The sequence below is a fragment of the Coffea eugenioides genome, chromosome 7, assembly GCF_003713205.1.
Source record: "Coffea eugenioides isolate CCC68of chromosome 7, Ceug_1.0, whole genome shotgun sequence".
In the NCBI taxonomy this organism is placed as follows: domain Eukaryota; kingdom Viridiplantae; phylum Streptophyta; class Magnoliopsida; order Gentianales; family Rubiaceae; genus Coffea; species Coffea eugenioides.
Window position 1 is genome coordinate 4,443,922 of NC_040041.1, and position 26,568 is coordinate 4,470,489.

The window sequence follows — 26,568 nt, forward strand, 5'->3', positions numbered from 1 at the left end:
TCAGATGATTACATTTTTGTAGTCCGATAACATAAGCATGCATGTTAATAAAGCACGGCATTACCGCTTGTGCTGACTGAAATTTTGAACTGCAAATTCCATTTCTTTTTGGAAATCAAAGAGCAATCAAAATTGGAGCAATTTTATCCATCCCATTTCTTGGTTACTACGTTTACAGACAACCAGGCCTATGTGCTCACTTTTCTAGTGGTGGGATTGATAAATCTTCCTAATCGGACGACTAAATTAGAAACAAGAAGGCACGCACCACCTTTCCAACCAAACCAAAATTTGACCAATTGCTTGTCATAATGGGATGCGAAAAAGAGATGCAAGCCACTCCAGTTTCTCTACTCTATTCCATTGACACCAAAGGCTAAAAAGAGACAAAAGGGCCTGATTATCAAATAACGTTTCGAAAGCAGGGCATTATAGTCAAACAAAAGAACAAACAAGCCATCTTCAATCCAATTGTCAACAAAGCTGTGGTTGACCAACACTGACGGTCAGCTCCAAATTTACCAAAATATTCACACACTGAAGGTGGGGCATAGGGGACCGTGAATCACACCCTTTTTTTTCGGCTTGGTGGGGATACAGATACAGCCTTCATTAGCTTTGCCTTTTCACCTTCCCAACATGAACCCGGTAAGAAAAGTTGCGATCACGATTAATTTGTATGTCAAGCAATCAATTGGTGTCCTTTAATTCAAGCACGTAATGAGGTTTATTAAAAAAAAGCCACCCGGACCCGGGTGAGATGAAACCGATAAGCTGGAGTCGACTGGGCCAAATACATTAATGCTAGGTTTCGGTTGCTTGCCTAAACAAATGTCTATTCCAATCGTGTCAGGAGATACCGAAGAGCTTCTGATGAGCACATAATAATTTCTCTTATGAGTAGCCATAAATTTTCGATAGATGCTGGAACGTTTATTAGTTTAGGAATGAAAAAGACAGATGACAGATTTAATTAATTGATGAAGCCAAAAAAGTTGGTTGAGCTACACTAGCCATATCCGTCTTGCCACACGCTTACTTTTCTTGCCAAGCACAAGCTTCCCAGTTAAACGAATGCACAGGATTGATAAACATTTGAAACATGGCATGTGAATACTTCTTCGAAAAAACGATAGAATGCGAAGACAACACATGTGTATTAGACTGTTATTACTTGTAGAAGTCTAATAATTAGCTGTGCGCTGCATTTTTGGAAGAAACATGTATCCACTTTTATTGATGGAGGGCCGGAGATTTGATCCATCCATTTGCCAAAAAAAAAGTTTGGTGCGTTTTCTTTTCTCTTTTTTTTTTTGTTTTTAATTTTTTGGTTTGTATTGAAGGTTGTACGTGCGGAGGAGAAAAGAAGAGGAGGGAGGACAGATTGAAAATCCAATTCTCAGTTTTAAAATGAAAAACAAAGATCAAAGACCCAAAAACTAAACTTAATTTAACAAATAAAAAAAAATCTATTCTCGATTCTTGAACAAATGGGATTAAATCGAAATTAGAACTCGTTCAATCTGTTTTTTTTTTTTTTTGCACGATGCTCTTAGCAGTTCTCACTTTCATGATAATATATCTTTTAGATGGTTAAAACAAACATACAAATGAGATATTTTCCGTTCAGTTATTCAAGATATGTATACGAATTTTTGTTTATCAAACCCGTGACTCGTGATTTGTAGCAAATGCTTGGCAAAAAGAAAAAGAAAAGAAAAGAAAATCAGCTCTCTTCGACTTCGTTCATTTTTCTTCATTCATATGATGTAACATCACCCCCCTTCGTGCAGGAAATCAAGCAAGAGACATGGTCCTTGGCTTTGACTTTTTCCCAAGGCTGTATGGGTAGCAAAAAAATTGTCCACCCACCAATCCTTGATTTATGAGCCTTGATTAAATATCTTCTCTTTCAGTAATAATAGCACATGCTTAGCTTTATAATGCATATTGTCAAGGTTATTTATGTATCTTGCAATTGAGAGACGCCCTTCTCCTTCGGTACATGTTAGCAGAATCCCGTCAAAGTTCTAATTAACAGAGATTTACAGGAATTAGTTACAATGAATGAGTGGTAATTAAGTAGTAAAACTCTAGTTAAATAAATAGATGTGTTGTAGTTTAAGCATAAATCTAATCAATCAAGAGCTTACAAAACTTTTTGTACTATGAATAAAAAATAATGTTTTTTGCACGTTCTCACTAACACCTTTTCAAATCAAATTTATTTTTGTCAGGGAAACAACACCTGAACCATGCCATTCTTTAGTAAACTGCGTTGCTCACTTGCGTGTTGCTTGAGCACTATTATAGTATTATCAACAATAACGTAGTACTTTTTGTGACGTGATGTATGTGAGATAGAAAGGTAATTGGAAAGATAAAAAGGTGTGTTGGAAATTGTAATGATGATGTAAGCAAATAAATTTTGACAAATAATCCTCAATCCAAACAAACCCCCTGGGCTTTACCTATTCAAGATAGAGGTGCAACTTTTATTTGTATGCATTTGAAAATAGGCAAACAGCTACCTTGCACTTTTGGTAAAATATAGCTGCAAATTTCAGAAACGTTCCGCTGTTGTGTAGAAATTCATGGAATTAATTAACAAGTTAAGTCAAATCAATCTCAAATCTTAATCACATAATTGTTTGATATCTGAAAAACTTTACTGTTCAAGAAGAAGAAAAAAAATTCGTATATGCAAAGATTCAAATTTGTATTACTCAGTCAATAATTGTCTATTCTTTTCTGGCTGGCTCTACTCCATAAAACCTAAAGGGCTTTGAAAGTCTACTTGTTTTGGTCTTGTGACACTCTGTGTGGTTAGTACTGAAACAAATCTTTAATAGTTAGGTCACAATTGACTAATGCACACAAAGTTTATTTTTTCTTTTGAAGGAACTAATACACAATAAAGTTTGAAATGTAAGGAAGTCAAGAGAGTCGAGCACATATATATACACTATATACTATTGACCTTTTCTTCGGCCATTGAGATCCAAGCAAATAAAAAATACATTTCATGACAATCTAATATCATCAAGCCCGTGAAAATAATGTTGATCATGCCAATACGCTTTCATCTGTGAAGAATTCTAGGTCACAAGATAACTAACTATAATCGCTTCATAAATTTTTACATTTGCCTTGACTGATTTGGTGCCAAACACGCATTATGATTGAATTAATTATGGAAAGCATTTGAAACAGCTAGCTGTAAGCACTCCCTTTAGCACCCTCAGTGCATTGCCTCTTTCCTCATCACTCTCCTCTATTCTGCTACTATCAACTTTCTTCTTTGCTTAACCCAGAAAAAAAAGAACTTTTTCACAGCATGCTAGTACATTTTTTTGGTGGTTTCCCGACAATCTTTGTGCTAAAGATAATCAGGGACTTAGCAAGATACACTGGAGATGGAAAGAGGAACCCTTTTAGCCTTAACCAATCCTTTGTATTTCGAGAAGGAAACTAGACAATGCTGGAGTGACCATGGGGGTTAAAAAAGAGCACAATATCACATCAAACCATAACTTATCACCATAAATCAAGAAATCGAAACGACATGTGGACCTTTTTAATTAAACTTTGCCCCCAAAAGCAACAAAAAAAATTTTTATTTTTTTTTTGAACAAGGTAATATCGCCAAAAGCAACAATGTTCTAGGTTCATCAGGATTGCAGGTATAGGAACTTTTTTAACCATCTGTCTCATTCGCTTGGTTGAAGTAGAAAAGAGTTTCATAGGAATGAACAAGCAATTAAATTTATTTCTTCTGACGGTACGTTTGCATGGGTTTATATAACAGATGGTAGGTAGCTTCATCAGATGGTGAAGATGATTCCCCCTATTCGGTCACTTCAGAAAACGACCTCGTGACCCAGCTTTTCGCTGTCTCCTTCCTTTTCTTAAATCGAAAAACATGAAACTCGTGTGTCTGTAATATCTCTAAACAATTTTGATCAATGTGTACTTAGTTGACAACCACCACGAAACCAACGGATGTAACATGTCAGCTTTACCTTTGATTTTTGTAGATAGATTCGTACTGACTACTGAATAGATTTCTGTTTATATGTTTTTTGGATGCTTATGATGATTTGTGGACATGATGTAACTAATCAAACGTAAATTCGTAGCCATAGGATCCAAAGAAAGTGACCAAAAATTGATTAAGTGAAGTTTTAGTGGCAGTGAGTATGATTAAGGTGGATAAACTGGATATATATTGCAGGAAGAGAGGAAATGTTCTTTAGTCCTTGTACATAGGGTTCGTTCGGATAGAAATTACAGTACAGGAAAAGGTTGTAGTATTTGGTTGGACATTAACTTGGATCATGATAAAACCGCTTTGGATCCGAATCATGTGTAGCTGGTAGAATTCTTGAGATACATGCATGAGATTAAATGGTTAAATATTGCTCTCCCATTTCGAGTTTCAAGTGACCTGGCTTTGGCTCTGGTTCTTTCCATTGACTTAACAACACTTTTTTTTTTCTTTTTTTAATACCCGGAAAGTACTACTACCAATCTTGATACATTATTTATCCATCTGAAAATGATGGTAAGGAACTCTTCCAACTCCATGCAATAGATTCAAACCCTTTGTTTAGTTTTCAGAGTATGAACCTTCCTCCTAATTTGCAAATCCAACGTCTTTGTTTTTATATCCCTTTAGGAGTGAGAGATCAGCTGAAGATGGAGACGAGCCTTGATTTGACGTAAGAAGAAACTAATACTGGTTAGCAGCTGAAATTAAAATAGCTTTTAAGTCATAATTTTATGATTAAATTTACTTGCATCATCTTTACCTTGACCTTGTATTAGACAACATGATCTTCACTCTCATGCCGAGCAACATATTTGCCCAATCACTCACTTGTATGCCTACGTCTTTACTTGATAGATTTTAATTTTTTTTTTGTCCTTTTTAAAGAAAAGTTACTATAATAATACAAAAAATAAAAAAGATTTTGTAATATTTATTGTCCGCATAGGTTGGGTGTAGGAATTAATCTAACATTGGAAGAAAGGCAAGGAAAAAGTGGTCCTTGCGGAGCACCGGTGCCGCCGGGAAACCTAAAAGGGTAACGATTAATGGCCGCAGGCGACTTGCTAGATTCAATGCTTCTTTTCTGAGTTTTAATGGTTTCTCACTTTAGCAGGAAGTTTTGAAGATCAATTAAGGCCCCTCTTTCCTTCGAGATGGGGTAATATAGAACTAGAAGGCTATCTCGTCCTAACTAGGGTCGTTCTTATTGTTTCCTAAGTTCAAATTTAACATTTTCTTGACTTGTTCTCTTGATAATTGCACAAATAAAGAGTAAACAACAAATATACTTAAAATAAAAGGGAAATCGTTCAAAACATACCTCATATTTCAAAAATAAATTTTTTTATCCTTCATTTTTAAAATATTAATTTTACGTCCCTTATAAATTTAAGCTAACAATATTTTTTTTTCCTAATCTAAGTTTCTGATAACTTTTCAATTTGAAATCATAATGTAACCTGTATGCAGTCATTTTTCATGTATAAAAAAGATCAAATCCCACAATTTTAGAAGTAAAAATGAATATGAATTAGATCAGATCCCACTTTTTTATGAGAAAAATGAATATGATTCAAATCAAATCAAATCATACTTTTAGGGGTAAAAATGATTATGGGTCAGGTTATTTGTTTAACTACAAATGAAATTTAACCTTTTTGCTTCAAAAAAAAAAAAAAAGATCATGTGTGGATTACATGATGGATTCATGATAAAAATGATTAAAAAAATCTAGATTTGAATTAAATTTTACCGATTTAATTTTATAACGAACGTCAAGTTATTATTTTAAAAGTGAAGAACGAAAAAATTCAGTTGTCAAAACATGATAAACGTTTTGAACAATTTTCCTAAAATATATATAAAGAGTAAATTCAATAATATCTCTCTCCCTCTAGGCAAAGAAGATCCATACAAATACAATCCCTAAGAACGGTGTCACTTTGTCGTAGACGCCAAAAAAGGACACTGAAAGTCGGCCCAAATTGTCTGTGTTTTTGTTCTTTCTTTTTTTATGCATTAAGAGTCTAGAAGAAGAAGCAATCGATTGGAATCCAACAGAAATACTCGGAGACGACAAACATTTTCGATAGCTAGAATTCTACACGGAAAAAACAAAGGGAGAAGGAAAAGAAGAGAAGAGAAAGAGGGAGATAATAATGGATGAGTTTTTTTTTTTTTTTTTTGTCAAAATGGATGAGTTGGTGTAGCTATTTTGTCACATTTGCCAGAGGTACAGAAGTTAAAAGAGTTCCCAATTTTTTGGGTAAATGAACAAACCCCATAAACCCGGTAAAAGTTACCTCAACACGGAGTTAGATAGCTTTAATTAAGACAACAAATATGTTTAGTCAAGTCGTGCTAGCAAATGGAATATGACGTTGACTGGGGTTAGCATTTCTTTGAATAGGCCACTGGCACACAATAAATTCTCTTCTCTGTCTTTAAAGACAAATTTAAAGTAAGTGCTATTACTCTGTAGACTTTTGATTTTATTTTAATGCATTTTTATTTAACCAAAAAAAAAAAAGAGACAAGTTTAAAGTGTTAGCTGAGTTATTTTATCAGTTTCCCCTTTCCTGTTTTACACACAAAAAGGAAAAAAAAAATCAATCTATCGGTATCCGCTGGAATTGTTATTTTTTAGAATTTTTATAAAAAATAATATTATAACAATTTGATATATATATATATAATAAAATAAATTTAAAATATGATTATGCCAAACGTAAATATATATATTTTTTCAAAAATAGCAATCCGAACATGGTCGTTACAGTTTAGAGCCTAATGTCTCCAATCAACCTTTATGTGCCACTCAAAATTTGGAGAATTAATCCCACTTTTCTCGAAAGATAGTGTAGTAAAAGTGGATCATATTGCATATATGTGTTTAGTAATTTCAGTCTTCAAACATTGCCAAACCGATATTTAAAAAGAAAATAAGACACATAAAAAGAATATATATCTTTTTTTCGACAACGATAATAATTATATAACCTATTCTATTTTAATCTACAGGGGAGAGGAGCCTAAAGAGACTTGTATGTAAGGAGCTAATAGATATGCAAAACTGACTAGATCAAAAGATTGTGTTATGACACCACCTTTAAATTTTTTTTTTTTTAGTGTAAGTGAGGTTCGAACCCCACCTACACTCCAGGGTCCTCGGTCACATCAAGCCTAGTAATTTTATTTTTTTTTTGTCAGCAATGATACATTTGTATAACCTACTATATCTTAATCTAGGAGGAAGGGGAGCTTAAGGAGACTGTGGTAAGGGACTAGTGGATATACATACCCAACTAGATCAAGAAAGTACTATAACACAATCTTAGGTTGTGTTTGGATTGCATTTTCTGTCATTTTTCATGGAAAAATTACTGTAGCGATTTGATATATGTGAGGAATAAAGGTGATAGGGAAATGTGATTACGGAAAACGACAATATTTTTCGACGGAAACAAGCAATCCAAATAAATTTTTTTTGCTGCAAGTGAGAATTGATGCAGGTGAGGTTTGAACCTCACCCACAGAACAAGAACAACGAGGGATTTAAGTGGTTCATCAAGCCTGGTAGTTACGTAAAAAGAATATATACTAGCAGTAGATTCTGCCGTGAACTTGTCCTGGGTCAGACAAGGGTGCCAAACCAAAGCTAGGAAGTACTGACAAATCATAAATGTACCAGACCAAACTATTATTGCTGAATAATTAAATTTGCCCACGTATTATTAGTCCAGGTTGCGGAAGCAGACAGCACCAGTGACCAGCCCCTAATAAATGATATATATATATATATGTATGTATGTATGTATATGATGCAGAAACAAAAGGGGAAATGAAAGTAGCTGATTATGGATTCATTAATTGAATTTCTTTCCCAAAAATAAATGTTTGTGTAAACAAAGTAGCTGAGCTGGTTTAATTTTTGCTCCGCACAAAAAAAAAAAAGGGGAATGCCGGGTACAAATTGTCTTCAACTCTCCCAGGCCAGCAGAAATCACAAAAGTTCTATTCCGAAATCCAAACCGCTGGAGTGATATCAACTGGCTCAAAACATTGTCCTCCCCTTCCCTTTGTATCATTGAAATTATTATATTTTTTTATTTTAAAATATTTTAAAATATTCATTATTTTAAACAATTAAATTATTTTTAAATCTCTTCTTCCAATAAAATAAAATTAAAAAAAATACAAACGTCACAATCAAACCATAAATTTTTTAAAAAATATGGAACCCCGAAACCTGACAAACAAATGGGAATGAAGGGAGTACGATAATACTAGAAAAATAAAGTAGAGCAACCCTACTTGGACTAAAACACCACCACGTCAACAGTCAAAATTCTTTTACTACGTGCTCCCTTAACAAACTTTCACCTCTTATACGACTCTCTGATTATTTTATTGTCATCCATCTATATAATTCTCTATTCCGTTGAGTTTTTCAATAATTAGACTTTCCATGCAGCTTTTATTTTATGAAAATGAAAGTACTATTATATTTTTTATCAACAAAAAAAAAAAAAAATCAAAGACTGCACTCATCCACTAATTTAATATAACCAAGTAGTAAAACGACATGCTCCTTATTTTATCAACCAACCTCTTAGTTTTTACTACTTTTTTTTCTCTCGATTTCTTCTCTTCTTCTGTCTCTACTTGTTAAATTTCGAAAGCAAATGCTGAATCTATACCCTTCTGATTTAAGAAATTTTTTTTTTATATAAACGAGATGGTTGTAATTTAAGAATCCAAAAACGTTTCTTTCACCATCCAACGTTAAATTTAACTTGAGAACGTGATTATTAAAAAGACAACAATATAATTTTTTTAACCTTTTATAGAATTCTTGAATCTTTACACTTATTTTAAATCTACACCCTCCATATATCGAATTATTGATGAGTTGTACAGATAGGGTAGGGGAGTGTGGATTTAATGTCTTTCAAATTTGAAAATAAAACACCCCTTCAAAAAAAAAAAGAAAAAAAGGCTGACTTAGCCAAAGATGAATTAAAAATAAAAGAGACAACAAAAAAGGTACTGCAAAGAAGTACTAATACAAAATTAATTATTAATTGGGGAGAAAGAAGCAAGAAATGCGAATAGCACGCTGTACGTGTGGTGTGGCCCACAAGCCCAGCGCGCCAACCTCTCAGTCTTCTTCCCTATAAATAATCCCCTTTCCCTAAACCACCGCTTAGCCATACCTTCTTCAACGCCCCCCTTTCCCATCCCAGCCCCAGTCCCGACTCCTGAGTCCACCCAACCCACTAACGCTGCTAATAATAGTAATCAATTTTACGACTTTCCCTCTTTCTGCCCGCCGGCTTTTCTCTAGTTAGAAGAAGAAACTAGAAATGGACGTTCGCCGGCGACCAGCCAACCCGATTCTCAGGGAGAAAGCCGACGCCGGCGAACAACTCATCAAACCCCACAAATCCCATCAACACCAGCAGCAGCAACCACCCATGAAGGCTTCTGATGCGCTGCCCTTACCTCTGCACCTAACTAACGGATTGTTTTTCACCATATTTTTCTCTGTCATGTATTTCCTCCTCAGCAGGTGGCGTGAGAAAATCCGTAACTCAATTCCTCTCCACGTCGTCACGCTTTCTGAGCTCGTGGCTGTTCTCTCCTTAATCGCCTCCGTCATTTATCTATTGGGATTTTTTGGGATTGGCTTTGTTCAAACTCTCATTTCCAGGCCCAATCCTGATGGTTGGGACGTTGAAGATGAAAATACCGAACAATTTCTCCTTCAGGAAGATAGCCGTAGCGGAACTTGCACCACCCTCGGTTGCGCCGTCCCGCCTCCTCCCGTTCCCTCGGCTAAAGGGCTTCCGAAGATATCGCAGCCGGCTGCCAAAGCGGCCATGGCAGTGGAGAAGCCTGCTCCCCTCATTACGCCCCAGGACTCGGAGGAGGACGAGGAGATTATTAAATCTGTCGTCTCCGGAAAAATTCCGTCCTATTCTCTCGAGTCGAAGCTCGGGGATTGTAAGAAGGCGGCTGGTATTAGGAGAGAAGCGCTGCAGAGGATTACTGGCAAGTCATTGGAGGGGTTGCCGTTGGAGGGTTTTGATTACGAGTCGATTTTGGGACAGTGCTGCGAGATGCCTGTGGGATACGTACAACTACCGGTGGGGATTGCCGGGCCTCTGTTGCTTGACGGTAGAGAGTATATGGTGCCAATGGCGACCACTGAGGGGTGTCTTGTGGCTAGCACCAACAGGGGTTGCAAAGCTATTATGGCCTCCGGTGGCGCAACTAGCATGTTGTTGAGAGATGGGATGACCAGAGCTCCTGTGGTGAGGTTCGCCACCGCCAAAAGGGCAGCAGAGTTGAAGTTTTTCGTGGAGGAACCTATGAATTTTGAGACTCTCTCCGTTGTTTTCAATAAGTGAGTACTGGAAATTTTCACATTCTTTTAAAAAAAAACAAACAAAAAAGAAATGCTTATTTTTATTTTTTGATGATGAAATGGGATCTGCTTCTTATTTTTGACTGGTTTTTTTATGTATTTTTTTTTTTGTCTTTCTTATGTTTGTCTTCGATGAATTGATGGGGAAAGAAGGGCAATGAAAGGAGAATTATTGCCTTTTGAGATTATTGACTATGTTTGTAGTTTCTTTGTTGCTGTGTGTGTTAGGTGAGGCTTAAGGTCCGTTTCAATTGGAGAACTATGACTAATGACCCATTATCTCCCATGCAGGACTTCATAATTTGTTTTATTTAACTCTTTTTGACATCTGTGAACTTTGACGTTGATGTTTTCTCCTATTCATGCACATTTTTATCAATTTTATGCAAATGGAATCACGCATCTCATCTTTTTCTTTCGCTTCTTAGAAATTTTCAGTCTTTTGCCAGGCACAATTAGTTCATTCGCAAATTTGTCTCACTGTTTCTATCATTTCATGCATGGCTGCAAAATTCATTTGTCTTTCTTGCTTGTCAGCGTCCGTAGTCTGGGGCCACGACATTAGCTGTACTAATTTTCTAGAGGACAAACATTAAAACAAATGATTTACTATGGTATTAAATTCTTGAGGTGTGTCCTCTTTTGTTCTTTTAATCTTTCCTAATGATTATTTGGCTTTATCTGGATTTTGAACGATTAATTAAAATGGTTTCTTGAATTAATTTTTCTAATGGGGTGGTTCACATGTACAGATCAAGCAGATTCGCCAGATTACAGAGCATCCAATGTGCCATAGCAGGGAAGAATCTATACATGAGATTTAGCTGTAGCACAGGTGATGCAATGGGCATGAACATGGTGTCAAAAGGGGTACAAAACGTCCTTGATTATCTTCAGACCGACTTTCCTGACATGGATGTCATTGGATTATCTGGTACTACTACTACTACCACTACCCCCGGAGAAATTTGCCTAGCTCGTCAAACTTTTTAATTGTAGCAAATTACTACTATTGGCAAATCATTTTGAAGACTAAATAATATTATTGTTCTTGAAAATCGTGACAGGAAATTTTTGTGCCGACAAGAAACCAGCAGCAGTGAATTGGATTGAAGGGAGAGGGAAATCAGTGGTTTGTGAGGCAATCATCAAGGAAGAGATAGTGAAGAAGGTATTGAAGACTGAAGTTGCAGCCTTGGTTGAGCTTAACATGCTTAAGAACCTTACGGGCTCTGCTATGGCCGGTTCCCTTGGAGGGTTCAACGCTCATGCTAGCAATATTGTCTCTGCCGTCTACATAGCCACCGGCCAAGACCCTGCACAGAATGTCGAGAGCTCACACTGCATCACCATGATGGAGGCCGTAAATGATGGCAAGGATCTTCATGTTTCTGTCAGCATGCCTTCTATTGAGGTACAAATTCCTGCTAGCTCGATTTTCTCTCTTCACAAAATCACTTCATATTAAATTAACATATTAAAAGATTTATAATTTGATTAAAGGCAGACATCCTTTTCAATTTTTTTGTTTTTAACAATTGGTAGAAAAATGAGGACCACCAAAGAGTTTTTTTTTTTTACTTTGCTTTCAATGAAAGATTTTGAACAGCACCTCTTACTTGCCATTCTTCCCACTTTATCACCTAATAAATGAGCTTGAAGCTTTGATCTTGCGGATCTAGATCAACTTACTGGGGTTGAAAACTAAAAGTGAGCTGGTGGAATCTTGCCTGACAGCCATACTTTTTCATTTTGTGGAAATGACAACCATACTTTTTCAGACGTATTTTGGCACAAATTGTAAGTTGGAGTTTTGTCTGTCGCGAGGTCCACCATGCATAAACCACACGACTTTGGGTCGTGGCCATCACCAATGCATTAAGGCGTGTTGGGGTGGGAGTTAGGAGTTCAAATCTTGTCTTCACCGATCTGTCACAATTAAATGTGATCTTGCTTAAAAAAAATTCAGGCGGATGCGCAATGTATCCGTCTGATCCGATTATAATTCAGTCATCTTCGAATTATTTCAGAACCTCTTCAGTCCTCTTCTCATGGTATAAGAAGCTATCATATGAACAAAAAAAAAAAAAAAAAGAGGTCCACCAAGCATACGTATCGATGTCATTCTTCCTCGAGATCATCTCTCTCTGTCTCTCTCTCTCTCATGCATGTGATCTTTGGAAATTAATTAAGCCATGAACACTTGGGAGAATGATTAATCGATGGTAGATATATATTTGATTGAATGAATGGCTGTGGATTGTTCAGGTGGGCACGGTTGGAGGCGGTACCCAACTCGCATCTCAGTCAGCTTGCTTGAACTTGCTCGGAGTCAAAGGTGCAAATAAAGAAGAAGCAGGTGCTAATGCAAGGCTTTTGGCCACCGTTGTGGCTGGTTCAGTTCTTGCTGGAGAGTTGTCTTTGATGTCTGCTATATCAGCAGGGCAGCTTGTGAGTAGCCACATGAAATACAATAGATCGAGCAAGGATGTCACCAAGGTAGCATCCTAGAGACGAAGGGAGCAAACCTCGCAAAAGCAGCTCCCTCCCCAAAAGTACAATAATAATGTAGTATAATAGATGTAATAGCAAAAGCCCGCCACCAAAAAGTAGCTTTTTGGATCTTGATAGAAAAATTGACAAAAAAAAAAAAAGAAGTACAAAAATAATGAGGGAAAATTGGAATAAATTTTGGGGTTCTGAAATCTGAAGTAGTAGTTGAATAGAAAATGGTGGGTTAATAATAATTTTTAAAAAAAAGGCAATAGAAAAGGGAAAAAAAAGAGAGGGAAAGGAGTTGGAAGGGGGCAAGGAAAAAAATCATATGATGAGATGAGGGGGATGGAGAGGAAAAATGTGTGAAGATATAAAAATGCCCAAACAGAACATAGCAGTGTGTCTGCTGCATTCATTGTACAAAGGGTCATGTGATGCTGCCAACTTTTTTCTGGATGAAATGAAATGAGTCGGGCTGTCACTTTGGGGAATCAATCAGTCTCCTCTTGATTTTTGTGCATCAGAAATCCCACTGGTGATGGGGACGTCGGAGAAGAGGCTCAGGCAGCAGTGTAGTGCAGTGCTTGGTTGTCGTTCATGTGCAATTTAAGGGAGGAGGATTTCCTTTTTGTTTATTCTGTATCTTTGTTAACAGTCATTAATTTAGTTTGTAATTAAGTTAAGACCGATGGATGGAATCTCAAAAAAGTTAAATTGGGACTGAGATCTCTCAAGGGAGATGTTTTTGCTTTTGCTTTTGCTTTTGCTTTTGCTTTTGCTGCTGTATGTGTATCAAAGCCATGCTCTGAATCAGATATTCATTCTCGTGCATTTTGACATGTTCATCATTTCGATTCTTTCTTGCATCAAGAAGGCTCGCAGCCGCACAGCTTGATGAATAATAATGATGATCCCATCCGCTAAAGACAAAGTGTTCCAAGTTCCTGGGGACTGGGGAGTGTGGGCCTGTTCAATAATTAATATTATTGCTGGCCTTGCTAGAGTTTGGGGAGGCCTACTAACATGGAAGAAAGGGTTGAAATCTAGAATGCAAGAAAAATTCACTTCAATTGAATGACCAACATGTGTAAGTTTACTTGTCTGAACTTTGAAAGGTATGACCATAATTTTCCATACTAAATCAAATCTGTTTTCATAAAGCTTCATAAGAGGAGGACTAACTTCAATGTAGAAAAATTGGCGGAACCAAAGTCTTTGAACGTGCGAAGGACAATATCCCACTTGTCTCGCCCTGCCTTGCTCTCTCTCAAGCCACTGTACATTTATTTTTGGATTTGACTAAGCACTTGCAACCAACGCTTTTGAGACTTGGAATTTGTATAGTTTGCCCATCTACAATTAGGCTATTTTCGTTTTTGAAAATATTTTGTAATGTTTTGATTACTGATTTTTTTTTATTATTTGCTGTTGATCATGTCTGAAAATAGATTTGCAATTGAAAAGAGTATTTTGGATCTTATATTAAGTGAAATATATAAAATAATATACTATTTTCTTGATGTCACATGCAATTCGATCCCTAATGATAAATAGTAAATTCTAGTATTTTATTTAATATTTATCCTGGTATTAGATTATAAATAATATAGTAGATGGAAGACGATAATGAAATTATATTATTTTCTCTTTTCTAAATATCACTTTTTAATTGTTGGTCGAACCTAAATGTTACGAGGTAATAAACCTTAAGGGAGATTAATGAAATTTTTAAAATTTATAGGGAGGCCAGTAAAATAATTAGAACCCTTAGGGGAGGTTTATGAAATTATCCCTTATTTAAATGTGTTTCCCGAGGACAGGTTTTGGTGGCATTCGCATGACGGCGTTAGCTGAAAAAATGTGCATTCCAAACACACTACTACTGTTAATATTATTGGTGTCCTTGCTGATTCTGGGGAGGCCTACTGACATGTAAGAAAGGGTTGAAATCTAGAATGCAAGAAAATTCACTTCAATTGAATGGGAGAAAATGAAACTAACATGTGTAGTTTACTTGTCTGAACTTTGAAATGTATGACCATAATTTTCCATACCAATCAAATCCCTGTTTGTTAATAGATAATTAATAGAAAATTAGATTCTTTTATTTTTATTGAAGGAAATGACTTTAGTGGGAGGGGGAAAAAAAAAGAAATGAGAGTAGAGTAAACATGAGTTCATCCATTTTGTTTAGATTATGACAGGAAAGGAAATCATCACACGTTACTTACTTTTTTATCCATGATTTAAAAGTCTAATTTATGAACACATGATAGGGATTTTAGAAAATTTTAAAATTTACATTAATCTCGATATTCTTTCCCTCCGTTTTTGTCCACTTTTGGATAGAAAAACAGGTTGACAAAAAATAACGTAAACCTTATCCCTTTCTTTCGCTCCCAATCCTTTTTATTCGCTCCTGAAAAATCAATCCAAATATAAAAATTTTATCCCTCCATTTCTTTTCCTTTTCTTTCCCTCCTATTTCCTCGAAACAAACTGCCTACAAGAATGTGCTCTAACTTAGTTCGATGCAGTTATGGTAACTTTCACATTGTTAACGTAAAAATAAAAAAATAAAATTTATAACAAGGATTAATGATGTGCAACTGTCTTGCTCTTTTTAATTTCTTTCTTTTTTTGGTGACTCGTAATTCAAAAATGGCAGACTTGTCATTTTATTTTTCCTTCTATTGCCTCCTATTTTACATATACTATAGATTTTTACAGATGGATAAGAAATAGTATATTAAATCAACAGCGACTCAAGTCGTTCTTGATTTTGGCACGTGCTGTTTCCAATGACTTCCCCACTTTAATACGGGCGGCTATATACTCTGCGCCAGAAATCATAATAATTCATTTTTTAGATAAAACAAAAAAATCATAATAATGCATTTTGACTTTTGAGTTTTGCTGATGAGGTACAAAAGACTTTTGATCTTAGCCAGTGATTACAAAGCAACAAATTTTTAAAATAATTTCATTGCAATCTGAATGAATGACAGAATAGATATCATCATTCGTCAATTAAAAGAATCACTACAAATTCAATAATTCTATGCTTATCTTCCAAGAGTCAGATGGATCCTCGCATGGACCCTTTTCGTATTATTATTCTAGTAATTTGACTGTGCCAAGTCAGATGCACACTTACGATTTTCTTTGAATTAAAAGATTTTTAAAAATTTTATTATTTTTATCTCGTACACATAACATTTTTTTCAAAAAAGAAAAAAGAAGAAACACTCCAAGGAAACTATGCAATCCAAATGGATCACAAAGTAACTGATTTGACAAATGCACTTTTAAAAAAAATGATGGGACACTAGTGAATCTATAGTACCAAATGCGACCTAATTTCTTATCCTATTCGGTAAAGGAGTGATGTGGGGAATGAAGATGATGATAGACATGAAAATGAGATTTTTCTTCTTTGTTGGTTCGTAATTACGAGCAATGAATGGTCATTTTATTAGGTTGTGGTTCGTTCTTTTAACCCACGTAGGGTAAGGGGTCTAACTCTCAACGTAACAATTGCTATATTCTTTTTCTTCTTTTTTTGAAAAAAAAAAAAAAACAATTGTTAAATGTACACTTATCGAGAACGGCATAAACCCTAAACCCGATCATATTCGGCAGAATAATTGACAGAAATAAGTTAAAATAGTAGTAAGATGAACATATAAAAGTTTTTTCAAAATCAGACTATTGTCCCGGAATTTGTCATGTTATTGGCAAGTTTTTAGCCAATTTTATTTCATCACCTTATTTGATAAGGGGCCGGCAAATAAATATTATGAGGAGACTATATATTATGATGATGTACAATCTGTACAAATTAAATGGGTTCTTGTAGTGAATTTTTTTAAAAAAAAAATACGTAAATCCAAACCCATTCTCATGAGTTGCTTTTCAAAAGCATTTAGAAGGTCAATCAAAAATTATATTGCGTTAAATAGGTGGAAGTTTAGTCAAAGTAAGCCAATGCACTTCAATATTAGTAAATATGTAGCTTAAATACATTAAATTGCTACAATATATATATATATATGTATTTTTTACAAAAATTTTGAAAATAACAATCTAAACAGGCTCTAAAAGTGACGAGGCAAGAAAATTGAGACGAAAATTTATTATTATTATTTTTTTGTGCTCATCAATTTTAATATTCAAACCCAGTACTAGTGATTGAGCCATACCCGCGGTCTTTCTGTCGCATCAGGCATGAATGGAGATAAATGCAGGCTAAATTAGTTGCTGACATAACTACAACAACCTTAGAAGTTAGAACGACGTGGAAAGTGCTGTCATGTTGGAATCGACTGAATTATTAAAAAATCTAATTTTGGAATCTAAACTATTTAAAGTTAGATTTCTAATCATTCTGTCAAATTTAATCATTAACTATATTCTTTTATTGTCTTGTAAATTGTGCGAGCATTCAAATCTATCATGTTTAACGATTAAATCTAACGGAATGAAAATGAAACATAGTCGAAACCAACATTTTCAATGCTCACATAAATTGGTTTTTGAGCAAAACAAATTTTTGTAAATCTAATGCAGGCTACATTAGTCATGGATAATCTAAAATTGGTCAAATTATAGGATTTGAATTATGGTTAGGGTAATGCTCTTACTCATGATGCAAAGTGAGTAATCGAAGACCGGACCCACAGGTTTGTTGAATTGCGTTCTTACTGAAGCAATGAACGGCGCGGATTCGTTTGAATTGCTATTTTTAATGTTTTTGTAGAAAAATGTGTAGTAGCGATTTAATATATGTGAGATAAAAAAATGATTGAAAAATATATTTACGAAAAATATAAGAATTTTTAGGGTATAATCAATCAAAAATTGAAAATTAAAAGGATAAAAGTTTATGGTCAAAGGGATTTTGGTCCTTTTTGGATGGTTGGGAAAGAACGAAAATTCGGATTTTAAAATACCATAAATGAGCAAAGAAAAGACAAGATAGACAGGAATAGGAGACAGACAAATGCTATCTACTATACAGGCCCAGATTTTGTTTGCTATTTTGGCCCAAAACACAAAAGCTGGATTGTAGATAAATACAAACGCCGTCTGTGGGAATCGAACCCACGACCACGTGGTTAAAAGCCACGCGCTCTACCGGCTGAGCTAAGACGGCGTGGACGATGATAATAAAATACTTGAAGTAATAAAAGATAATACTAGAAGAATTATCCACCATTGCCATTTCTCATGATCTTAGGCCCCATCATATAACCAGAGGCGCAAGAAGTACAAATCAGCGGGACAGATTTGACATGATGATATATTACAGTAGTACTTCAAATTCTTAATAAAGGGTTTTGCCACTTCTCCTATTAAATTCGTAACAAATTTTCTCAATATGTAAAGATTAAATGAAGAGAGAGATTAAAAAAAATATATGGATACCTTTTAAATGTATGAGATTGCATTGAAAAGAGAAGAAAAATAAAGGTAAAGTTAAATCTTTGCCAGTTGGTTTAGATTTAAATGTGAGAGGCAAAATGAGCTTTTCTTTTTCCCTCTAATCTGTTGACAGGTCAAAGTGATAAAGCAAGAATAAAATTAAATGAATACTTTATTGAAGAATAGTGAGATTTATAAATTCGTGTATGTAAATTACTATATTTTGGTAGGATATGAAGAAACCATTGCCCCCATTGTATCTCCATCTCCAATTAGTGATTATAACCACTGAAAAATCGTGTTTTGTATTACGATTTCATGTTCATCTTCGACTCAACAAATCAACATCATGATCTTTTCGCGTTTATTCAACTAGCCATCACCACGATCTCTTTCCCCTCAGACTTGCGTTTAAACGTTGGCAAGCTGCAGCTTCTTCGTTCTTTCACAGCCTAAGCAGTAATTTAACCTGAAAGCACGCCTGGATGAACTAATACACTCCCTCTCTTTAAGTACAATTTTTTCAATGTACAATGAGCAATGCTTGCTCGGTACAATATGATACAGAATAGTTTCTGAAATCGGCATGTTGCATGTAAAGAAGCCTAAGAAACTGATGAGACGACGAGCTAAGCCTTAGATCTGTAACCCGTCTGGTAGGCATGCGTATGCTTTGGCTCCAAGGCTGAAATCATATGTTCGAGGATAACAATCTTGAGCTGATAATTGTTGCAGCCACAATATCTGCATCCAAAACATAAATTATTGAACATCCATTCCCCAATGAGCTATCACAAGCCTGATACAAGTTCCTGATTTTAGATAAGTAGCATCACCAAGTCCTCAATTCCCTGTTGATATTTGGTTTTGTATCTTTCTATTGGCTTCGCTCCTGGTTTACCAGGAGCCGGGCACAATTCTAAACTTCTCTTTAACCTTTTGTTTAAACATTAGCATATACGTTTTCTCATGTAATCAACATATGGTAGTTGGGACGCTTCCCACTTCTGCCAAGAAAAGTATATGAAGTCTAATTGGATTTCCATCCTTCTAGGGAAAAACATGCATGCCTTCTGTTAACTTTACGTGTCTCTACCCCTCCCTCGTTGGCTAACTGAGTGCATTCTCCTCCGTCGCTTAAGCAGCAGAAGAAACAGAAGAACTGCAACATCCACTCACCAGTCTACCGGATTATTGCTGTTCTAAATGACTGAAACTGAACGATTATTTAAGTGTGGTAACCAGACCAAGCCCACATTCATTTAATAATATAGGCTCAAAAGATCATCCCGCTGGAACACACCGAGTTTTATTCAGGACCATTAGCACCCCACTCAGCTTCTTATATTAATTCTGCACTCAAATATAAGCTATTCTAATGAGTTCTAAAATCTCTCCTTGATTCCTCTAAACCAATACTATGTTTTTATACGGGAAAAAGTTATAAAAGATGCTCCTAGAGATTCCAAAATGATGCTTCTTCAAATTCCCAAGACAACTTTTACTGGATTCTGCCAGATTTTTTCAGAAAAATTAGTCAACAAAGCAGTGTGAAAAGGGTGCAAGTTGCACTTGCAGTAATAATTCAAGGATCGGCAAGGGAGACTGTCCTAATGATCAGTAGATCGAAAGGAGAAAAAAGCTTTGAAAGGCATTACTCTGGTTTTGATTGCAAGAACTGACATAGCAACATAGAACTTCAGCATCACTGCCAAAAAACAAACTTCAGATACAGTTGATCGTGTAATTATCTGGAAGCATTGATAACAACCAATGACCGATACCAGACTCACCTGCCCTATTACTACACAGTATTGCGATTCATTCATGTTACAAACAAATACAAGAACCATATCATGCTGATGGCAATTTCTTACAGCACAACGAAGTGCTGCTTAACCTGTCAGAAGGCCAATCCTTTCATCCATGACGGCATAATTGAAAAGTCAACGTAACAAAATGATGGCATACAAATGATGCAGATCACTTGCACCACCTCAGAAACTAAGTCCAATTCAAAAGTGTCCCAGATGAAGCAATATCATTATAATATTAAAATCTTAAACCATTTAATTGCAATAAAATGAGTATTAGTACATAAGATGCCAGAGATTCATATCTAAAGCCACAGCATAGCTTTTCAGCAACATAGAGCTATTTCCATTAAGTAACAGCATTCACAGGTCTCATGAACTAATTAGCTAAAGATAACCCCCACCACAATAAGTTCAAAGAATGGAATGTCATTAAGAAGACTAGGAGGAAAGAGTGCTTCAAGCTCATTAAAAGAGCAGTAATGTTTTGCAACATAAGTTTGACATCAGTTCCATTGCAGAAGCTTTGTATAATCAATCACTCTTACCCTCCTGGGAGCCAATTTCCTGCAAGTAATGTTCTGCATCCAAGGCAGCCATGCATCCTACACATTCACAATAACAAAAATTTGTAATGCTAACCAAACTGGATTCCAAACACAGTCCATGATCACTATATGACATAGAGATGTTTGAAAAAGGGAAAAATCAAGTGTTAAAGAGAACACAAGGAAAAGCAACAGCCAAGGTAAATGAACATAAAAGTAACTTCCCTCTGAATGTTTGCATGGAAGGATTTAAAAATTGAAAGAAATTGGATCGTTCCTAGTATATTATCTACCATACTTTCTGCCATAATATCCTGCAACTATGTAGGCTGTAAAATGCAGGAAAAGTAAGCCAACTTTCTTATACATGCAACCAAAGAAACACAATAGAATCAACCATTCCCTCATTTTATCCAATACTAATCAACGAAGTAAAACAGGTTTCATATCCAATTGCTGCCAAGGGGTGGGGCACACTATACTTACATGTCCAAAATAATTGGTTAACAAGAACTTAGAATTAACATATACCGTACATATGTTTGTACCAAAAGCTTAAAGATTTGCTCAGGTTGCAAGGGTGATATATCTATAATTATTTCCTTCTGTTTAACACGAGAAGCACACTATTGTATCCACTATAACCAAGAGTAAAAACTGCTTGATTCAGTTCGAGAAGCCATGCATATCCTTGAAAGCAAGAGCAAAACTTGACAAAGTATTAAACACAACTTCGAACCAAAGTAACTCAAACATCTTAAACTAGCATAAAACTATAACCAAATAATCCATCTCCTCAGAGCTACATTAATTCCAAAAGCCCCCCTTCTGCTTGCATAATATATATTGTTCATCCAGATAAATTATAGCTAATGACAAATTTAAAACCCCACGAATCAAATAACACATAGAGCTATAAAGAAATCATATATCAGCAGCAATTCTCAGCTAAGATTACAAGCACATATTACAAATTCAAGCGTTTTAAACTAACCAGTGCCAGCAGCTGTAATAGCCTGCCTATACTTCTTATCCTGAACATCACCAGCAGCGAAAACTCCCTTAACGCTAGTATGGGTAGTCCCAGGCTTAGTCACCACATATCCCTCAGAATCCAGCTCCAACTGCCCACCTAAAAACTTAGTAGCAGGCTCATGCCCAATTGCGAAAAACAACCCATTAGCCTGTACATCCGAAACCTCACCGGTCACCACATTCTTCACTTTCAAGCCCCCCAACACTTTCTCCCCATAAGCCTCCACCACCACAGAATTCCACAGCACCTCAATTTTGGGATTGCTCAAAGCCCTGCTCTGCATAATTTTTGAAGCCCGAAATTCATCCCTCCTATGTATTATATAAACTTTAGACCCATATTTCGTCAAAAACGTAGCTTCCTCCATGGCCGAGTCCCCTCCGCCAATCACGGCAAGGGGCTTGTTCCTGAATATCGGGGCGGCACCGTCGCAGACGGCACAGGCGGAGATGCCACGGTTCCAGAACTCTAAAGAGCCGGGGAACTGAAGGCGTTTAGCGACAGCTCCGGTGGAGACGATGACGGAATCAGCAATGACAGTCTTGGAGTCGGTGAAGATTGTAAAAGGGTTTTTCGAGAAATCGACTTTATTCACGGTTTCAGTGAAGATTTCGGTGCCAAATCGATGGGATTGGCTGCGGAACTTTTCGGTCAGCTCGATTCCGCCGATCCCATCAGGGAAACCCGGGAAGTTTTCAACTTCGGAGGTGGTGGTGAGCTGCCCACCTGGGGCGATATCGTTGGCCATCCATCCTTCAAACATAATGGGCTTGAGTTCCGCCCTGGCAGCGTAGATGGCCGCCGTGTGGGCAGCTGGGCCGCTCCCGATTATGCAGAGACGCGTCTTCAGGGTTTGGATATCATCCATTGAAGGGATCTTGGAACCGGTGGCGGAGGCAGTGGTGGCGGAGGCAGAGAGGGTGGCGACGCCGATTAGGTTGCGGGCTTTTCTAAGCGCGTTTAAAAATCTTGGAAAACAGTTGTGGGACATCTGTTTATGATTTTGTCTGTGAGAACATTTATATGGACAGGGTCGTAAAGATGCTGAGGCTTGGAATGGGTTGGGGCGGGCGAAATGGGCGGGCGAATCGCTTTTTTTACTGTGCGAATGGAATTTTAGGCGGCAAATTGGTGTGAAAAGTCTGAAAATTTTGGAGGGGTCAAAGTGGGAGAATTTATTAACCATCGGCAATGAACAAAAGAAGAAGAAGACAGGTTTTGTTTTCTCTAGTGACTAGTCCATGGAAGTACGGACCATACCTTCACGATGATTGATGCATGCGAAACAAGTACAATTGCTTTCTTGCAGAGTATACAAATTTTTCTTCTGGTGCAAGAAAAGAAGAAGTAAAGAGAGGGAAATTTGTTTGGATTGTAGTTTTCTACAGAAATTTTTTTGTGTTTTTCGTAAACACATTTTTCAATCATTTCTTTACTCTGTAAATATGTTTTTTAATTACTTTTTTTTACGTTGCATACATCAAAATCATCCAATATAGTATTTTTTTTATTTGTTTTACAAAACTCCAAAAAAGTGATGATCCAAAACGAGTTTCAGACGATTTTTACGCTCTATGTACATTACTACTACTGCTGCTACTCATATTCTGCCGATATTGGATTTGTATGAGTTATTTATCTTTTTTTTTTTGAAAAAAATTATTTATCTTATTGATACACTAAAATTGACCTGACTTTCACTCTACATTGTTTTGGAATATGCCTAATGGAGAAGCTAACTAGTACTATAAATTTTAGTTGGGCCCAAAGAGGCAACCGGATTCCGGAGAGTTACTGCGATACAACGAATAAGAGAGACTTTTGTTTGCGCAACTTTATTTGCTTGCATCAACGGTAACACGTTTTTCAATAATTTCTTTTTTATCTCACATACGTACATCACATAAAAAAAGTAGTGCAATATTTTTTTAAAAAAATTATCTCAAATAATCTCCTATCTAAACACACGATGAACAGTATTTTTTCAACATAAGTAGATAAAGAGCGAAGTGCTGTGGTGACCTGGAGGTTTTCGTCGTCCTCTCACGTGCCGCACATGTGATTGAGAGTGTTGTTTTCTTCGCGCATTGCGCGCCTCTTCTCCTCTGCCGGTACCCCATGTGCCTTCTGCTGCTTCGCATTAAAAACTTGTTTCTAAACCTGCTGCTGCGCATTAAAAGCTTCTTTCTCTATCTGGCGCTATCACGTCGCTTTTCTTACCGCTGCCTTTTCTATCTACTTCTTTTGAACAATGCTGATCTCTTGCTTATTCGCCTGCTCTGCGCCCTGGTGCACGAGCTTGCTAAGATATCCGGTTCTCTTCATTCGTTGTTGTTTAGTCTTCGCTGTTCCCAGGTTCGGCGTCACCCACCATTGGTATGGTCGCCGCTCGTTGGCTAGCTTAACTGACCTAGAGCTGTGACTTTGGGGTCTTTCTTCCTTTCCGGTTAGATGCATACTTTGCTGTAACCTTTCTGCTTGATCCTTCGCCTGAAACTGATGTTTTTTCCTATTTTCTTTGTTTCCCTTCTCGAGCCGCCAAAGGCCCGTCGAACCTCTATCCTTCGCGTTCTCAGGGTTTCGGCTGTCTAGATCAACCGCCATTGCAGTTCGTTTCTTCTTCTCCTCCTTCGTTGTGAGTCTTCTTCTTCTTCCTTTACGGTTAGTTGCGTCTTCTGTGCGACTTTTCCCTGTGGGTTTTTTGGAGTTCTCCGATTTTCGGGTCCTTCATGCTCTCTAGATCTACTATCTTTTGCTCTCCGGAAGGTTGCAACCCTGCTCTTTTCGGTTATGTGGTTCTTTGTTTACTCTAGATCTATTATTTCGCTCTTCGAAATGCTGCAAGCTTGCTCTTTCACTGATTTGGTTCTGTATTTTTTTCACCTTGTTTTTCCTTACTTGCTTTGGGACTCCTTCTTACAGGTTGTGTTCCGTTTTGTGTATTTAGATGACTTGTTTTCTGTTCTATTTTTCGGTTCTAGCTACGTGTTCATTTGTGGGTATTTTGAATCGTCCTCTTGCCGTGTGTCTTGGTGGCTTCGACAAATGAACTACAATTGTCTGCTATATAGCTTATGCTCGCCGCTGATGTGAACCATCTTTTTACTCTTGTAATTTCTTGAAACTGTTTCCTTGCGGGCCAAGGAGGCGTCATCTTTGACCTTTTCACCTCCACGAACGCAGCCCTTCTGCCTTTTCTCTCGCCTAAGGTGATCTTGCCCTTCTTAGCTTCATTTTTTTTTTTTTGGTATTCTTTCTCTCCGCTTTGCTCTGTTTTTTTTCCCTCCTGTTCATGCGTATTTGTATGTTTTGTCATATGATGCTTTTGGTCTGTGCACTGTTGCATTTTTTCCCCCTTCTGCTCCCCCACCCTTTGCTTTATAGCTTGCGCTCCAAAAAAATAAAAGGAACTGCCCCTTGCCCAAAAAAATAAGCTCTTCTGTTCTTTGTTCTTATTCTCTGTTCTTGGTATGTTGCCGTTGCCTATCTCTGTATGATTTGGCTTTCTTTTCATTCAGATAAGTTTTGCTTCTTTCGCTGTTGCTTGATAAAGTTTCTGTCTTTTTGGGTTATGGTTTACTTGATGAATTGGAAGAAAATCTGTTTTCCTTTTGGAGAGAAGTCGGAGGGGAAGCATTCTAATTTCTAAGGGTTACTTTGGTGGGGATTGATTACCTTTACTTGTTTTTGGTTTATGTAGTTCTTTTCTGCAGCTACAGTTTGTCATTTTTATTTTAATTTGGTCCTATGGAATGTACACTAATATTGTTTTTTGGGCTGAATTTGCTTTTTCAGCTGCTTTTGACTTATAATTTCGATTTCGTTCCTTAGTTATTCTTGAGTTAGTATAATTCTATTACTGATACGTGACGTTAATGAAACAGAATAAACAGAGTTGCTCCAGAGTTTTTCCTTTTTGTTTTTTTGGGTTGAGCTAATTCTTAACTTCAAAAAAAACGGTGTTAAAATGACTTCGGCTTTCTGATGAATTTTGTTTGAAACAAAAGTGGCTATGGTTAGCAATGTGATTAATTACAAGAGGTTAGGAGTTTGTGGGTTAAAAAAACTTGATTAATTACAAGAGGTTAGGAGTTTGTTGCATTTAATTTCTTTTCCTATCTCTAGATGTCTTTTTGGATATTTTTTTTATTCATGAATTGGAGGGGAATCTGCTTCCCTTTTTGACCCTTTTGCTACCATGCTCTGTGATATTGTTTGGGGTTTTTTTTGGCCTACCTATTGATACTCTGTATCTTTTTCTGGTTGGAGAAATTTTGCTGATTTTGGTTGTTGCTTGATAAAGCTTTTGTCTTTTTTGGATTTTGTTTAATTGATGCGTTGGAGGGAAGCGTGCTTTTCTTTAGCCCCTTTTGCTATCACGGTCTTTGATACTTTACTGGATTTTTTTTTCCTACCTTTGGATCTTTTTTTCCCCATTCAAATAGTCTTTATGTTTTTAGTTGCTGTTTGATAAAGTTTCTTTCTGTTTTTGTAATCTGGTTTAGTCCATGAAATGGATGAAAGTCTTCTTTTCTTTTGCCCTTTAGCTATCATGTCTCTTATACTTTATTCGCTTTTTTTTTTTTGTTAAAAGCTCGTTTGTTGCGATGTCGTCGACCATTGGATGATTAGGAACTATCTTTTTGAGATAGTTTGCTAATGTGCCTATAACATCATGACATCTTATGCTTCCAACACAAATATATGAACTCTACATTGGTAAAACTTTATGCATTGTTTTTTTCGTTCCTCCTCTTTTGTTTATTCCA

General features: G+C 36.4%; 2 protein-coding genes and 1 non-coding gene across 3 annotated transcripts; 1 reads left to right on the forward strand and 2 right to left on the reverse strand.

Annotated features, from left to right (window-relative positions):
- The first annotated feature begins 9,274 nt into the window (after window positions 1-9,274).
- On the forward strand, window positions 9,275-13,808 carry LOC113777782 (3-hydroxy-3-methylglutaryl-coenzyme A reductase 1-like). The gene is made up of 4 exons (XM_027322981.1): window positions 9,275-10,460; window positions 11,234-11,415; window positions 11,549-11,895; window positions 12,750-13,808. The coding sequence occupies exons 1-4, from the start codon at window positions 9,418-9,420 to the stop codon at window positions 12,990-12,992; spliced, it is 1,815 nt and encodes a 604-aa protein (XP_027178782.1). The 5' UTR covers window positions 9,275-9,417; the 3' UTR covers window positions 12,993-13,808.
- Window positions 13,809-18,059: 4,251 nt separating this feature from the next.
- Window positions 18,060-18,132, reverse strand: TRNAK-UUU. The gene has a single exon. It is a non-coding gene; the product is annotated as a tRNA-Lys (tRNA).
- A 2,300-nt stretch (window positions 18,133-20,432) lies between these two features.
- On the reverse strand, window positions 20,433-23,025 carry LOC113777598 (thioredoxin reductase NTRB-like). Its single transcript, XM_027322746.1, has 2 exons — window positions 21,758-23,025; window positions 20,433-20,820 (listed from the first exon to the last, which is right to left on the reverse strand). Exons 1-2 carry the CDS (start codon window positions 22,983-22,985, stop codon window positions 20,750-20,752), a joined length of 1,299 nt encoding a protein of 432 aa, XP_027178547.1. The 5' UTR covers window positions 22,986-23,025; the 3' UTR covers window positions 20,433-20,749.
- Window positions 23,026-26,568: the final 3,543 nt, after the last annotated feature.